The sequence below is a fragment of the Prionailurus bengalensis genome, chromosome C1, assembly GCF_016509475.1.
Source record: "Prionailurus bengalensis isolate Pbe53 chromosome C1, Fcat_Pben_1.1_paternal_pri, whole genome shotgun sequence".
Taxonomy (NCBI): domain Eukaryota; kingdom Metazoa; phylum Chordata; class Mammalia; order Carnivora; family Felidae; genus Prionailurus; species Prionailurus bengalensis.
In genome coordinates this window covers 77,419,021-77,437,054 of record NC_057345.1, presented here as the reverse complement: position 1 = coordinate 77,437,054, position 18,034 = coordinate 77,419,021, and the positions used below count along the sequence as shown (strand labels likewise).

At 36.0% G+C, this 18,034-nt stretch overlaps 1 protein-coding gene across 6 annotated transcripts in view; it reads left to right on the top strand.

The window, feature by feature from the left end:
- Positions 1 to 18,034, top strand: part of ZNF644 (zinc finger protein 644) — a 107,413-nt gene that overhangs the window by 21,421 nt on the left and 67,958 nt on the right. For 4 of the 6 annotated variants that reach the window (XM_043575541.1, XM_043575543.1, XM_043575540.1 and 1 more), the window contains one exon: positions 9,339 to 9,399. In XM_043575541.1, coding sequence (XP_043431476.1) covers positions 9,356 to 9,399 — 44 coding nt within the window. In that variant the 5' untranslated portion in view covers positions 9,339 to 9,355. Of the gene's footprint in view, positions 1 to 1,871; positions 2,471 to 9,338; positions 9,400 to 18,034 lie in introns of all 6 variants that reach the window. The other 2 variants (XM_043575544.1, XM_043575539.1) reach the window with 1 other exon arrangement.

The window sequence follows — 18,034 nt, the reverse complement described above, 5'->3', positions numbered from 1 at the left end:
TCCTATTAATGAAATTTGCATAATTGGATCTTGGCTTTTTTCAGCATTATTTGGGAGAGTCATTTATATTTTCACATAAAATTGTAGTTCATTCAGTTTCGTTGCTCTACAGGCATACCTCATTTTATCAGACTTTGTTGAGCCATGCAAGTGCATTTTTTTTTATTTATTTATTTTACAAATTTCAGGTTTGTGGCAACCCTGTATCTGCAAGTCTGTCGGCACCAGTTTTCCAACAGCATTTGCTTTACGTCATGTTTTTGTGTCACATTTTGGTAATTCCCACAACATTTCACACATTTTATTGCTATATTTCTTACGATGATCTGTGACCAGTTATTGTTGATGTCACTACTATAATTGCTTTGGGGTGCCAGAAACCACGATGGCATGGTAAACGTAATAAATGTTGGTTGTGTTCTGATTGCTCCAGTGACTGGCTGGCTGTTCCCGTTTCTCTCCCTTTATTTGAGCCTCCCTATTCCCTGAGACACAATATTGAAAATAGGCCAATTAATAATCCTACAATGGCTTCTAAGTTTTTAAGTGAAAGGAAGAGTTGCACGTCTCTCACTTTAACTCAGAACCTGGAAATGATTAGGCTTAGTAAGGAAGGCATGTCAAAAGCTGAGATAGACTGAAAGCTAGGCCTCTTGTGTCAGTTAATGTGTGAATGCACAGGAAAAGTTCTTGAAAGAAATTAAAAGTGCTACATCAGTGAACACATGAATAATGAGAAAATGAAACAGCCTTATTGCTGATATGGTTGAAAGTTTTAGTGGTTTGGATAGAAGATCAAATCAGCCACAACATTCCCTTAAGCCAAAGCCTTATCCAGAGCAAGGCCCTTCAGGGGAGATAGCTCAGGGATAGAGCATTTAATTACAGAGCAAATCCCTCTCTTCAATTCTGGAAAGGCTGAGAGGTGAAAGGCTGCAGAAAAACTGTTTGGAGCTAGCAGATTTTGGTTTGTGAGGTTTAAAGAAAGAAGCCTTCTTTAGAACATAAAAGTGCAAGGTGAAGCAGCAAGCGCTGATATAGAAGCTGCAGCAAGTTATTCAGAAGATATCTAGGTAAGATAATTAACAAAGGTGGCTACACTAAACAACAGATTGTCATTATTGACAAAGCAGCCTTCTAGTGGAAGAAGATGCCGTCTAGGGCTTGCATAGCTAGAGAGGAAAAGCCATTGCCTGGCTTCAAACGTCAAAGAACTGGTTGACTCTTGTTGGGGGCTAATGCAGCTGGTGAAACCAGTGCTCATTTATCATTCTAAAAATCCTAAGGCCCTTAAGAATTACACTACATCTACTCTGCCTGTGCTCTATAAATGCAATAACAAAGCATGGTTGACAGCACATCTTTTTATAACATGTTTCATTGACTATGTTAAGCCTACTGTTTGACCTACTCCTAGGAAAAAAGATTCCTTTGTAAATATTACTGACAATACACCTGGTCAAGAGCTCTGACAAAGATGTGTAATGAGGTGAATGTTGTTTTCAGGTTTGTTAACACAGTATCCATTCTGCAGCCCATGGATCAAGGAGTAATTTCAAGTCTTATTTAAAAAGTACATTTTGTAAGACTGTAGATGCCATAGTGATTCCAAAGATAGATATGAACAAAGTAAATTGAAAACCTAGATTCAGGGGCGCCGGGGTAGCTCAGTCAATTAAGCATACGACTCTTGATTTCAGCACAGGTCATGATCCCAGCATCATGGAATCGGGCCCTGCATTGGGCTCTGCACTGAGCCTGTAGTCTGCTTAAGATTCTTTCTCTCCCTCTGCACCTCTCCCCTGCTTGCGTGTGTACTCTCTCTTACCTGTCTCTAAAATAAAAAATAAAACCTGGATTCACCATTTTAGATGCCATTAAGAACATTCATAATTCATGAGAAGCGGTCATAATAACAACGTGGACAGCAATTTGGAAGAAGCTGAATTCAACCCTCATGGATGACTTGGAGAGAGGTTCATGACTTCAGTGGAGGAAGTAACTTCAGGTGTGGTGGAAATAGCAAGACAACTAGAAGTGGAGCCTGAAGGTGTGACTGAATGGTTGCAATCTCATGATAAAGCTTGAACAGGTGAAGAGTTGATGAGCAAGGAAAGTGCTTTTTAAAGATGCACTCCAGTCCTGGTGAAGATGCTGTGCAGATTGTTGAAATGACAACAAAGGATTTACATATTATATAAACTTGATAAAGCAACAGCAGGGTTTGAGAGGACTGGCTCCAATTTTCAAAGAAATTTTACTGTGGCTAAATTGTTTTCAAACAGCATCACTTGCTACAGAGAAATAGTTCATGAAAGGAAGACTCATTTGATGTGGCAAACTTGTCTTATTTTAAGAAATTGCCGCAGCCACCCAACCTTCAGTAGCCACCACCCTAATCAGTCAGCATCTATCAACTCTGAGGCAAGACCAGCAAAAAGATTATGACTCATTGATAACTCAGAAAATGGTTAGTATTTTTTAGCAATAAAATATTAAAAATATAATAATATAATATAATATAAAATTAAGGTATGTACTTTTTTTAGACGTAATGCTATTGCACACTTAATAGACTATAGTATAGTGTATACATAACTTTTATATGTACTGGGAAACCAAAAAATCATTTTACTCACTTTACTATTTTGCTTTATTGTGATGGTCTGGAACTGAACCCATGCTGCTTGTCAGGTATGCCTGTATAGTACAGTACATTATATGAATATCCTACAATTTATCCATTTTGTTATTTGTGGAAACTTGGATTGTTTCTACTTTTTAGGCTTTTTAGGCTTTTATGGATAATGCTGCTATGTATTTACTTGTGCATGTCTCCTCGTGTACTCATGCACACATTTATATTGAGTAAATATCCAGGAGTTTAATAGCTTGGTTTTAGGGTACATTTATGTTTAATGTCAGAAGATACTAAATTTTTTTCCAAAGTGTTTTGTAACAATTTACAATCTCATCAACACTTTTGCATTTCAATTTTACCAACACTTTATATTGTTAATCTTTAATTTTAGTCATTTTAGAAAGTGTGTAGTGGTTTTAGTTCCCATTTGCCAGTTTCCAAATGTATCAATTGACTCCCCTTTTTTTCCTGAGTATGGATCACAATCTCCTCTTTCTTTGTGTAGGATATAATTTTGCTTGAAAACTGGACATTATATTAACATGTTTTAGTGACTCCGGTTTCTGTTAGTGTTTTTCTGAGATTTGTTGGGTGAGGTTTATAGTCTGATTTTGATGCTTGCCCTGTGGTTTTCTTCTAGGGATTCCACTAGTTTTCATCTGTTCTCCTGAGCTATGGTTCTGTCCTCTGGCACTTCAGCCTTGTAGGGCTTCACCTTCTTGTTGCCCAAATGGTGCACACTTGAGAAATGCACTCTGTTGAAAAAGCATCAGTAGTACAGCTCTGTTTTTCAAGTGTAAAAATACTGGCCTCTGCCAGATTTTTTTCCCTTGACCCCTGCAGTTCTCTTTGCATACTTCGTTCATCAGTCATCTGGTGATTTGAGCAAAGTTTATGCTGATAATTTTTTCACTACTTCTCTGGTTCTCTCACTGCTAGTTCTCTCACTTAAATTTCTATTTCTATTTTCAGCTGCTTCTCCAGGCCTAAAATCTGATAATAATTCTGTATTATCTTTTTCCAGAGATAATTTTTGTTTGCTTGTGCCTCACCTGGGGTGACCAGCAATCTGGGATTACTTTATTTAAATTTTAGGGATTGAGTTTGTTTTGTTTGTTTGTTTTTGTTTTAATTTGCTCAGCTAAAGTCTTTAGGTAAGGCTGCAGTACATGCAAGGACTTGTTTACTTCTGGCTCACTAGAGTTTAGTCCTTTGGAGTCTCAGTTTAATAGCGGGCAGTATTCAGTATGGCTCCCACCATTTCTGAACCTTGCATTCCTGTTTTGGTCCCCTTAGCTCTAAAACAACGTCAGAAATTATGATCAGTTTCTCAGCTGCCTCATCTGTATTGGTAAAAACCCCCAAGGCAAAGAAACATCCTTGGATGCTGGGTTTGTATCAGTAGGTTTCCATCCCATCTTGGATCTTGGCCAGGTCATTCTTTACTGTTGTGCTAACTTTTTGGTGCCTTCAAATTGATAGTTTTTTAAAATATTTTGTTCAGTTTCTCTAGTAGGTACTTCAGTAGGAGGATTGATGTTATTTACTATTCTGCTATTACTACAGTTATTTCGAGAATGTTTGGATTGATGGGTGCATATAGTGTCATTATGGTAATGATTAAAGCTTTTGGCTTGGGTTTTTTCTATGGTGGCTTCATTACTAAGTATGTTGTGACCTGGCAGAGATGCTGCTGGCTGCTCTGACATACGTAATTCTCATGGCTATTATTTCCACTGAAGAGTGTATCTTTCCTAGTACTTGGAAACATCCTGGGAAGGATTCCCAATTTCCCACACTGGCCTGCCTCCTCATCTATGAACAAATTGCTGCGGCTGCCTGAGGAATTCTCATCAGCCTGGATGCCACTTGTTCATCCCTCAGTCCGGAGGCCTATGGTGCCACTTTAACAGTTGAGTGAAGAGTGTTTTATTAATGGGCAGGCAGGGTGCCATTAACATAAATCGGAAAAAGATGTTAGGTAAGATAGCAGATTGCTCGTTAATAGTTTTCATAGATCATTTTGGAGGACCCTGAAAATTTTCATTATATGGTTATATCTAGTAAAGCTGTCTCGCAACAGAATTTCACAAAAAATAATAGTTGACTGGTAACATTACTTGTAAAAAGGATTTTGCTCAGTTTATATGTCTCTTGAAATTGACAAACTCACAAGATGTTTTGTAGAGTCACTGCTAATAAAAGAATAAAAAAGACTTTTATGTCTCTTTTTTCCTTGCCTTCAAAAATTGAGGTCAATTGTTAATCTAAAATAACTCTTCTAGCGACTCCTGGGTGGCTCAGTTGGTTGAGTGTTCAACTTCGGTTCAAGTCATGATCTCACAGTTCGTGAGTTTAAGCCCCTGTTCAGATTCTGTGTCTTCTTCTCTCTCGGCCCCTCACCCACAAAATAAACATTAAAAATCCTTTTAAATGCTTAAGAAAAATAAAAATAACCCTTCTAGGGATAAGAATAATTTAATTTGGTTTCTTTAGGATTGAGTTGTATCAGTTTGCTGTTACTGTGTAATAGACTACAGTAAAACCTTGGTTTGTGAGTATAATTTGTTGTGGAAATGCTTATAATCCAAAGCACTTGTATAGCAAAGCAAATTCAAGAACCATTGCCTCAGTTCTGATCATGTGACATTCGGTGTCACCTACTACTCAAATTGCAAGACATCACTTGTTTTAAAATTTATTAGAAATGTTTGCTGGTCTTGCGGAACACTCACAGACCAAGTTACTTGCAATTCAGGGTTTTACTTGTACTCTAAAACTTGGTGGTTTAAGACAAACCTTTATTGTTAAAACAAGTCTGTAAGTCAGCTGGGCAGTATTTCTGGTCTTGCCTGGACTCATTTATGAGTCTGCATTCAGCAGCAGGTCAGGAAGGTGGCGTTGGTGCTCTTGACTGAGTTCCCTAGGGTGGCCTGTGGTGGGACATTTGGGCTGTCCTTTTATCCTCCAGCAGATTAGAGGAGGCTTGTTCTCATGATGGTAGCAGGATTCTAAGAAGAACCATGCAAGGTCTCCTGAGGTCTAGCTCAGAATTTGTGAACTGACGTCTGTTACATTCTATTGGTCTTCCTTATAAGGAAGCCTAGATTTAAGGGTAGGGGAAAACACTCTACCTCTTGATGGGAGAAACTGCAAAGCCTCATTGTCAAATGCATGAATAACGGGGAAGTGTAGAATTGGAGCTGTTTTTGCAGACAGATTTTTGATTCATGATGTAAAATTAACATTCTATATTTGTTTAGTTCCAGGTTGACCTTTATTATATTTCAGGAGGAATTGTGTTTGTGTATAGAAGTTTAGGCAAGTATAAATTAAATATGTCAATCTGTTCAGAGGTCCAGATGATTCTAGTTACGTATGTTTCATTGGATATATCTAATGACATTCTGGAAGCATCGTTCATGCATTGAATTACCAAAATTGTAGTACCAGTTGTAGATGTTGAAAGAGGATTTATTTTCACCTCTACTCTTTTTTGGTTATAAATGACAATATTCTTTTTGTATTCATTATTGTTACTCTAACTTCTTTAATTAGAGATTTCATTGTTTTCCCAAGTTTATTAATATTTGTATATTGTGATCTTATAATCCGTTTTATTGAAGTGTAATTGGTATGTAATAAATCATGTTTTATGTGTACAATTTGAATACATTTCGTATCTGTGTATACCCATGAAATCATCACCACAATGAAGATTATAAACTTATCCTTTACCCTCAAACTTTACTTGTGCCCCTTTTAATCCTTTCATATTTATTGCTCCTCCCTTATGCAGTATATAATCTTTTTGTCTATATTTTTTTCAGTCAGCATAATTATTTTCAAATTCATATACATTGCATGTGTCATTAGTTCACTCCTACTTATTCCATTGTAAAACTGTAAGGGTTCACATGTTGGTGGACAATTTTTCCTTCAACTTTTGGTTATTACAAATAAAGGTGAACGTTTGTAAGTTTTTATATGAGCATATGCTTTCATTTCTTTGGGTAGATACCTAGAAGTGGAATGACTGGATCATACGTGTAGTAGTTGTATATTTGACACTTTAAGAAATGGTGAAACTTTCTACAAAGTTCTCTTTCAGTTCTGGTGGCTACTGACATTCCTGACTGTGGCTGCAATCTTCAAAGCCAGTGTTTCAAATCTCTACTCTGTCTTCACCTTCTCTTTGTATAGTCACATTTCCCTGTCTCCCCTCTTTCAGGAATATATGTGACTGTACTTAGGGCCCACCCAGATAATCCAGGGTATTCTCTCCATCTCAAATTTTTAACTAATTACATCTGTAAAGACTTTTCTTTTGGGAGGAGTGGTCATACAAGGTAATATTCACAGGTATTAGGATGTGCATTCTCTTTTGCAGGGCCATTGTTTTTCATCCTTTCACACTCAGCAACTCCTAGTGGACTTTTAGTCCTCTCACTTTGATTTATAGTTTAGTTTGCAATAGGTCACAGTATCCAGTTCTGGGTAGGTAAAGATTGGTGGTAGTGGATGGCAGAGAGAATATTCTTGTCTCTTCTAGACATTATGTAGAAAACTCCAGGCCTGTGATTCTCAGTTGTGGCCCTGGAAATAGCAGCATGATCTTAGGAACTTAGTAGAAATCCAAATTATTAGGCTCCAACTTAGAACTACTGAATCAGGAGCTCTGAGGGTGGGGGCTGGCAGTCTGTATAACATGCTCTCTAGGTGATTCTGATGTATGCTAAAGTTTGTGAACCACCTTTCTAGTTTGTTGACATTATTAGTATTAAAACCATATTCACCTTCTTCTCCAACTCTTTTTTGCTTAAGTCCAATACTTTAATTAGTCCGGGAATTATAGTCCACAAACTTTGTTTTCAGTAGGGATGCAAACATTTAGAACCAAAATCTTGGTACTGATGATCAGTGAAATTAATTAATTTACTCTATAGAAGTTTGCATTGGTCTGATTTTTGTCAGTTGTATCTTACTTAGATGTAGTTATTTCATAAAGTAATGTTACTGTATTCAGAAGTGATACGAACTTTTTTTCTCTAGTCCTGGAAATGTGAATTAAACTCATTAGCCTGAATTTTACTTATTCCCCTATGTACATTTTGGGATACAACACAAAATTTCTTATCTTTCATTCAGCCTACATTGTTGTACTTTTACCACGTACCATCCAGTGAAAATGCTGAAATAAGCTGAATGACTTCTTGGCCTCAGTGTGTCCACACTGTAGTTCAGAAAAACACACAAGTAAACAATTGATACAGAGCTATCACCAGTTGTTAATAGCAATTGAGAAACACAACATCGCTGAAGAAATTAGAGAAGGATCTTTCAGGATAACTAATATTCAAACTAATATTTGAATATTGCAAAACTAGTAAAAAATATGTTACCAAAGTTAGAGACCGTAAGTGTAGTTTGCCATGTTAAAAAGCATGAAAGTTGAGTGTGCGTGGGAGCTGTTCTGGGAGTTGAAGGGGTTTAGTATTAGAAACCTGGAGTGAATGGGAGAGTAAAGATTGAGGATAAATCGATAAGGATAAGATCATTGATGAGTAGTGTTGAAGGACTTGAAGCATAGATGTGACATCTTCAGGATAGCTGTTTGAAAATGAGGACTTATATGATTCTGAGAAGGATGAATTTGAGATGATAGTCTGGAAATAGAGCAGTTACAGTAATCTAGGTGAGAATGGCAGTAGGTATGGTAGTGCCATTTTGGGGGAATAAGAATTTAAAAGAGTAACAAGCTTGTTTCAGGTAAGGAGAGGAGATGTGTAGAGTACAGAATAAGACATACTGAGTTTTCAGAATTTGTGAAATGTGAAAAATTAGAGGTACATAATTTTTCAAGTATAAGGGAATGTTGGGGTGGCGGTCACATTATGCTAGATTGTAGGTTAAATTGAGGAAGTAAGAGAGTATCAGTATATACTGCCTTCTAGAATAATGGCCCATGGCATTTAGCAAATAATCGTTGTTAGTTATTACAGTTATTATTAGTGTATACTTTTATGCCATCTCATACTGTATTTTTATCTTCAGCTTTTTGGTGTACTTTTTGGCATGTATGTAATAGTATTAGACAAACATCTAGATAGAAGTGTGTGTTTTAACAAATACTGATTTTAATTATTGCTATGCTATTAAAATTAATCAAAATAAGTTATTGTAAATCTTTAAAAAATTTTATTTATTGTTTATTTATTTTTGAGAGAGAGAGACAGACAGACAGACAGACAGACAGAGTGTGAGCAGGGGAGGGGCAGAGAGAGAGAGAGGGTGACACAGAATCCAAAGCAGGCTCCAGGCTCTGAGCTGTCAGCCCAGAGCTCCATGCAGGGCTCGAACTCACGGATTGCAAGATCATCACATGAGTTGAAGTCGGATGCTTAACCAACTGAGCCACCCAGGTGCCCCATGTTGTAAATCTTTTTTAAAGATAACTAGAAAGATTAAGTTTCTCATTTGAATATATTTCAGTTCATCAAAAAGGTAGTATTTAGCAAGTTTCCTAAAAGTTTAAAGTGATCGTGTTTTAGTTGAATGACTTTTTCAGATAGATGTTATATAAAGAAAATAATTATATTTGCAGTTTTTAATTTAAAACAATAAGTGTGTCATAGAAATGTACTTATTTCTGTCTGAAGCAGAAAACTAAATGATGGTCTTTGCATGTATTTTTCAGGTTTGAGTTAATTTCGAATGAGATTGTTTTTGCAACGAGATGTTAATAAGACAAAATCTAGGTAAGTAGAAGATTTTGTTAAGTGTTACGTATCAAAGTAGGAATAATACAAAATCTTATGTTTTAAAAATGTGTCTTCAAGTTCAGAATTAATGAGTTTTTCAATAAAATTTTGAAATATGAAGAACTGACTTAGATGTACTTGCTCCAGTTGATTTGGTGGAAGTAACAGTAGAGCTATGAAATTGTGGAACTAAATTCTTCATTTTCCTTCTTTTATGTTGAGTTTAATGCAGTTTCCAGTGACTATTAAACATAGAAAATTGAGTTGGCATTTGGTTTAGCTATTCAGAAACCAGTTCAGTAAGAGATTTGCTAGATTGTTTCAATGTTTTCTTAGTGGATGATAGTACTTGAGTAGTTTTTGCCTTTGTGAATTTTACTTTTTTGTTTCTATTAACGAAGCCCTTCTACAAATGGATTAAATTTGCCAAATTGTGTTTTTTTTATGTTAGTATAATGTTCAGAACTGTAAATGATAATATTTTTCTTATGAATATTTGTACTGAATGACTTTCTAATTTAGCATTGTGCTTTGCTTTAATTTTTTAAGACTGTTGATTTTCAGGAAATTGAATTGTGATCATGTACTTGTTTGGTTTGGTATATGGGTTTTCAATAATATAAGCTGTTGAGATGTTAAAAGGATACATTTGCTGTCTTTTGGTAAGTGAACATGGCTTCAGGATATAAGCAGATTAAAAAGAATACTTTGATAAATTGTAGTTAATTTGGTCTTTCTCCAATCTAACCAGATGTTTCAGCTGTCAGAAACTTGCTGATTTCAAAGTTAAAAAAAGAAAAAAAAAAGCCCAGAGTGAGAAGTGCTGTAGTTGAGTAATATGCAGTTAAACAGTGTATTCTCAGTAAGTGGTTTAGGCATAATTGGAAGGAGAGTTTCACTTTTATTGCTATTACATAATAATTGTAATGACAGTGTGAAGAGTTCTTACTGTGCTCTATATTGTGTTAACTGCTTCTCATGCCTTATTAATCTTTATAGTACTTCTTGTAAGGTAGGTATTGCTGTATAGAAAATTTTTATTTTTTTTGTTTATAGTGAGCTATTTCTTTTCTTTGGGAAAAGTACACTGTTTTCACAGCATTTATTATAAAGAATACTTGCCTGTATATCTTCTTGTAGGGGAAAAGAAGCTAGACTTTTTTACATAACGTCTTATAGGGATTTTGTTTGCTAATTGAATATACAGTGTCTGTTAGAACCTTTATTCTGATTTCTTAAAAGTCAGATATTGCTTAAGGGATGACACTGGTTTAATTTATTCTGGCCTTATTCTACCACAATTATGTATGCATTTTTAGTAAAATATGTACATTTTTACATAGATTAAGTTGTAATTTATATGTGGTAAAATTTAAAGTATAGAGCTGAATGGGGTTTTTACATATATGTTCACACATGTAACTACCATAGAGGTCAAGGTACAGAACATTTTCATTGCCCAGAAAATTCCTCATACTCTTGCCTTTCCAATCCAGTGCCTTTCCCCCTGAGGTAAGCATCTTTCTGAATTTTATCAGCATAGCTTAATTTTGCTTGTTCTTGAATTTTATGTATATAGAATTCTATGACATTATACTCTTTTGTATGGCTTTTTCCAATCAACAGTATTTTTGAGTTTTCTCCATGTGGTTGTATCGGAAGTTCATTACTTTTTATTGCTGAGTAATATTCCATGCTACATATTTTTTTCTCTATAATTTTTTTTTATTCTCCAAGTCTCTGACCTCACTTGCCAGCATTCTACATTGCTTTTTTCCCCTCTAGTTGTCCCCTTCATTGTTCCCCTGTCACCTGCGCAAGAAAATGTAGGCTCTGTAATATGGCAGACAATGGTCTCACTGCAGCTATTCCAGAATGCTAGAATTATCTGAGTAAAATAAGTATGATGTTTCATATATTTAGTTTTAGTCCTGATTAAATGTTGTCACTCTTCCCCAGCCCCTTGTCTCCCTAGCTGCCATTGTCCTTCCTCCTCGTTGTCAGGTTATCTCCTGAAATAGTCCATCTGAAGCATTATCTTGTCCTTTGAGCCAGACGTAACACTTCCGCAGTAGTATGTTTTCTTTACTGGACTTTGGTGAGCTCTTTGAGGGGAGACACCACCAATGTCTTACTTATCTTAGTAGCACAGTGCCAGAGTACTGTGTGTACTTAATGAATGTTTGTAAAACATAGAACACTGAATAGAGTTCTGTCTCGGACAAGTAGGGATTGAGAATACTGGCTGGAATGGGGTGAGGACATTGGCACTTCAATTGCTATTGCGCTGTATGAAGGAGCCAATGAGGCAATACAGAAGCAGCATTATAGACATTTTGGAAGGAGAAATAAAACCTCCCTCGAGTCTTCTTTCAGTCCAGTTGAAGAAAATGGCTCGTAATGTTCTTAGTTGAGACCTTAAGGAAAACCGTGTTAGTTTTGATTATTCTTTTCAAATGAAGCTATTAATCCATGTTATGGCAATTGGAGTGTTTAGTACTAATGGTATTCATTTTGTGAGTTTGTGCTACTTACTTCTTTAAAGATTTTTAAAGATGTATTGGACTAATACAAGCAGAAGATTAGGAAGACTGGTCACATCTAATAAAGAAAACTTTTTCTCATTTTCCTGAGGGTAAAAAACAATATTGGAGTAGAGAAGGAAATTGAATCATAGTCTGGAACTATGATAACATTTTTGATTTCTGTAGCTTAGGAAGCTTGCTGTTTGAGGAAAAATATTTTTAAAAATTTTGTTTTACCTTTGTAGGTCTATAATATATATAAATAATACACTTTCTTAAGAAATGAAGCTTTTAGAATATTTTAAAGCATTTTATACTAGTTTTTTTTTTCTTCCATGTTTGAAATTTGGCTAGTTGGGTTGGCTGTTGTAGTCACCTGGGGGATTTTTATGCCTTCTAGCAAGTCCAAAGCAAGGAGAGGTTCTTCCCCACTGGGATCAATTTGTTGCTTTTCCTCTCTGCAGCTTCTGCCATAAAGGTTGAACACAGAGTTGGACATTGACCCCATCTCCTGCTGTTTCTTCTGATCCCTACAAGGATTTTCATAGACATAGATCTTATCAAATGTAGAACTTCAGTTATTTGTTTTATTTTATCATGGATGTGAAGTGTGTTTAGTTTTCTTGTTGATAAAATTTGAGTATTCGGAGAAATTTAACCTTGAGGTTGTTTGACTTAACATGTATTTGAAAGATTTTAGACTAGTTTTTCTTCTCAGAAGCTGATAGGTATACCTCAGTTTCAGATTCTTCCCCTTCGTTTTGCCCTTCAATATTTTATATGGTCAGCAGCTGCTTTTTTCATTTCGCAGAGTTCCTAAGTCCAAGGATTTGAATTTCTTTATGAATATTTATCTTATGTTAGCTAATTTCCTTAATTTTCAAATTAATCTCTCTATGCTTCACTTTAGTAGCAGTGTAGTTGTGCTGCCCTTTGTTGTAATGTGAAAAAGAAAACTTTTAAATTAACAAAAATATATGTTCTTCATTCTAGATGAGATTGCACAATGTGCATTTTACCTTTTTCAAATATATTGCCAAGTAACATTTAGGATTTTGGAAATGTTATTTTTTAAAGAAGTCACATAAGCTTATTTGCATAAGAGCAAATAATATAGAAATGTTTCCAATAAGTAAAACTTCCCTCTCTCACCCAGCTCTGTACTCCCCATAAATCATCAGAAAGAACAGGTATATATTCTGCATCTTTCTCTTTCCACTTGCCAGTTATATCTTGGACATTTTTCCATATATGTATTACATTTAATATAATTGTTTCCTTACTGATAGAGATACTTGGGTAAATCTCAGGGTTTTTTCCTGTTTATATAATGCTGTAATCAATATTCTTCACTGTATATATATTTCACTAAATTATTGGAATTGTGTGAGAATGTAGGATAATTTGTAGCAGTGGATTGCAGGTGAGTGTATATGTGCATTTTAATTTCTGATATATATTGCAAAATTGCAATAAGATTGTATCACAACATTTTTGTTAGCAGTGTTTGAGAATATCTCTTTCCCCACACCCCACTGAATATTAACTTGTGGGGTTTTTTTGTTTTTTTTTTTTAATTTTTTTTTTTCAATGTTTATTTTTTTTTGGGACAGAGAGAGACAGAGCATGAACGGGGGAGGGGCAGAGAGAGAGGGAGACACAGAATCGGAAACAGGCTCCAGGCTCTGAGCCATCAGCCCAGAGCCTGACGCGGGGCTCGAACTCCCGGACCGCGAGATAGTGACCTGGCTGAAGTCGGACGCTTAACCGACTGCGCCACCCAGGCGCCCCTTAACTTGTGTTTTAATCCATGTCAGTCTAATCAGTGAAAAGTGTATTTATTGGTGCATTTTTTTTTTAATTAGAAGGATTTTAAATTTCTAGGTCTTTTGGGAAAGCAAAATTAATGGGACACAAATTGAAACATCAAATTAATAAATTTAACAACAAGCCAAAGTAATTTTGCTACAAAACAAACCCACTCATTATAGTGTAGCAGTGTTTCAAATGGTAGAGTTTCTGTGGTCATTGAGCTCCTTCATTCTTCTGATGGCAGACTTTACTGTGGCAGTGGAGGTGGTGTTGCAGGTCCAGGCACTACCAACTACCATTTTCACGCAGGAATCCCAACGCCAGATCCCCACAGCTTGTCTTTTTATCTTGGTTTTGCCCCAGAAGGAGCAAGTGTACTTGATGTGCTGGCTTATTTCATTATTCTTCACCATTTTCCTGAGAGAGGCACCATAATGGGCCCTGTATTTATGACAATTCTGACTTTCTTGGCGTGCTAAGCTATGTTGCCACAAACGAGGTCTGAGCCTAGAGAAGGCTGGTGTATTCCTTTAGTTGTGAGATTGCTCAAAGGTGTGCTATGTCCCCTTCATCGTAACTTAATTCCATCAAAGAATATATAATTGGCAAAAATTTTTCTCCTTTATTGTTAAATCCACCAATTAACATACTATTGTGTTTTATGTGTTGCATTCAGTTATTTACTATTGAATAATCAGATTGTTTGTCTTGTTACCTTCATACTGTTTACTTAGAACACATATTTCCTTGTGATGGATTTCTTTGCAATTTGCTCCCAACTAATGCTAGTGTAGTCTGTAAATAAAATAAAAACAAAAACCATTACTAAATATTAGGTTAATTAAATTTAGATTAATAACATGCTGCTCAAAAGCTGTTGTCTCTTGTAACTAAAGCTTTAGAAAACTGTGTGTGTGTATGTGTGTGTATGTATATGTGTGTGTTTACCACCCTCAGCATGTGTGATAAGCTGTAAATGTCTCTTATCTAGCTTGTAGAAATTACTAAATTTAAGATTAAAAAAAAAAAAAAAGAGCTGAGAAAATCCATAACATTATGATGGCTTTCTCTGAATTGTTTTTATTGCCTTCTTTGGGGTGTATTTTTTTGTGTAGTATTTTCCAGTGTGATGCCTTTTCTCCTGGATATGATTATATCTGTTTGCCTATACCTCTGAAAAACTCATCCTTGGTTTCACTTTGTCTTTTAATTTGTCTAAAAGGTTAAGTAGGCTGCATTGATTTGTTTTGGAACCTATTTTCTCATTCTATTTTTTCAAAGAAAGTTTCATCTAGACCTGTACTTGTTATAAAAGTTTATCCTCAAATCTGAAGTGGTTTTCAACTTGACAGTTAAAGGCTAAGTGGCGAATGTCATTCCAGTGTGTGAACAGGGAACCATAAAACTGCCCTGTCAAACCAAAGAATTTTGATATTACTATAGTTTAACCTTCTGTGGTAGGTCTAAACTATAAATAGAGGTGCCAAAATAAAACAAGATATTCAGTAAGCCTTAACTGAAACATAATGTTCTAGGCACTTTGCTATATGTTAAGTGTGCATTGGTAATTTGAATTCTCAGTGCCATATAGCTAATTATAGCTCATGAACATAATACTGTCAGGTGTATATAGGGGAGTATAGTTGCACTAACAAGGGAATTTTGAAGGGAAAGATCAGGAGGGGCTTTGTTGAAGGAAGGTGGTGTTTGAGTTGGGCCTTGAAGACAAGAGTAGGATTTTGATTGTAGGATGGCCTTGGGAAAATGTGGGCAGAGGGAGTATGAACTAAAAGTCTTATTTTAGTTGCTAGAAATTATTTTATAAAATGGTTTCATTTAACTGGATGTCCGTGTTATCAAAGTTACTGGCATTTTCTTAAGTGTACTAAAGTTTATAATTTATTATAGTTTTGGAAGTCATTATTTAAATGGTTTCCTTGTTCTGTTTTTCAAACTTTATTTTTATTTTTTAATTTTTTTTAAGTTTATTTATTTATTTTGAGAGAGAGAGAGTGTGCGTGTACAAAGTAGGGCAGGGACAGAGAGATGGAGAGACAGAATCCCAAGCAGACTCTGCACCATCAGCACAGAACCCGATGTGGGGCTCAAACTCATGAACTGTGAGATCATGACCTGAGCCAATATCGTGAGTCAGATGCTTAACCGACTGAGCCACCCAGCTGCCCCTAAACTTTTTTAACAAGTCTAATTTTGAACCAGTCAAGAAATAAATTATACTGTGAAAGACTCCATACTGATCATTCGCTTACATATTACACTGTTGTACTTAAGAGTATGTGATTTGTAAATAATAAAAGACTAGTGTGAAGTCAGATAGAGAATTGCAGAGATAGAAGAATTAGAACCTAAGTCTTCTGACCTCTAATCTACTGTTCTTTTGAGATGACTGACCATTAAAGAGATATTTGAAACATTTTAGGGTCTTCTATCAAGGCTGGGAACTATGGGTATATCTGTCATATGATCAGTTATCAGTATACTTAAGATTTTATTGATTTATTCATTGTTTTCTGAGTTGGTTATTACAGCTACATTGGTTTTGGCTTGTAACTGATACTAGTTATTAGTATGAAGAGGAAAGATGACGAAACATGTATTACAATAAAATGTGATTAGTGTTGTTAGAGTTTGTGTTCCTGGATGACAAGGACCACGTCTGTTTTATTTACTAGTATGTAAGCACGGAGTATAGCACTTGACTCTCAATAAGCATTTAGTAAAGATTTATTGAATGATTGAATGGAAATATGCCAAGAAGTGACATTTAAACTAAAACCTGGAAGAACTATTAATGATTTATCTAGATAAAAATTTGGGGAAGGACTGTTGTTAGCAAAAGAAATAACATGTGGAAAAGATGAGAGAAAAAAGGGAAGATTGGAGCAACTGAAAAAAAAATGTGTATCTTTTTTAAAAAAATTGTTTATGTTTACTTTGATAGAGAAGGAGAGTATGTGGGGGAGGGGCAAAGAGAGAGGGAGAGAGAATCCCACAAGCTATGAGATCATGACCCCACTGAAATCAAGTCAGAGGCTTAACTGACTGAGCCACCCAGGCACCCCAAAAATGTGGCATATCTTGGGTGTAGAGTCCTACATGGAGGGGGGGGGAGCTGGTAGTGTCAAGACATAAAAGGGAGAGTAAGTCTTAAGATATTTTATTGAGGGCTTTATAAACCATTTTAAGAAGTTTGCATTGGGTTGCCTGGGTGGTTCAGTCGGTTAAGCATCCAACTTTGGCTCAGGTCATGATCTCACTGTTGGTGAATTCAAGCCCCACATCAAGCTCTGTGCTGACAGTTTAGAGCCTGGAGTCTCCTTCAGATTCTGTCTCCCTCTCTCTCTGCCCCTCCCCCGCTAATGATCTGTTGCTCTCTGTCAATAGACATTAAATAGACATTAAAGACAAAAATAGACATGCAAATAGACATTAAAAAAAAATAAAGGAGTTGGATTAACTCTAATGAGACATCATTTTAAGGAGTTAAAATGTGAAGAAGTAACATGATCAGATCTGTTTTTTAGAAAAAACGTCCCTAATTGGGGCACCTGGGTAGCTTAGCTGGTTGAGCATCCAACTCTTGGTTTTGGCTCAGGTCGTGATCCCAGGGTTATGGGATCAAACTCTGTGTTTGAATCTCTCTCTCCCTCTGCCCCTCTTTCCCACGTGTGCTCTCTCGCTCTTCTCTCGCTCTCTCACTCTCTCTCTCAAATTAAAAAAAAAAACAAAAAAAAAAAACAGCAACAAAAGAAAAACATCCCTAATTAAAATGTGGAGAATAGGGGCACCTGGGTGGCTCAGTCGGTTGAGCATCTGACTTCACCTCAGGTCATGATCTCATGGTTCATGAATTCAAGCCATGCGTGGGGCTCTGGGCTGACAGCTCAGAGCCTGGAGTCTGCTTCCGATTCTGTGTCACCCTCTGTCTCTGCCCCTCCACCTCTCATGCTCTGTCTCTCTTTCTCAAAAATAAATAAAGATTAAAAAAAAAAAAACATGTGGAGAACAGATTGGAGAAGCTAGATGGATTCAGGACGACCAGTTAATAGCAGGAGAATACTGGCCTGACTTCAGAGTGGTGGTAGGGGGGAATAAAAAGACTTAAAGATTATTGAAAAATGGTTTGCTCCTTACAGATTTATGCGATGCTGTTTTTATTAGAGTTTCTGGCCTCTCCTTATTAATTAAACAAGATTTAATACCATTAATGAATAAATAATCATACTATTGATGGCAGGAATCTTACCAAAGATACTTGAGTTGCTAAGAGTATG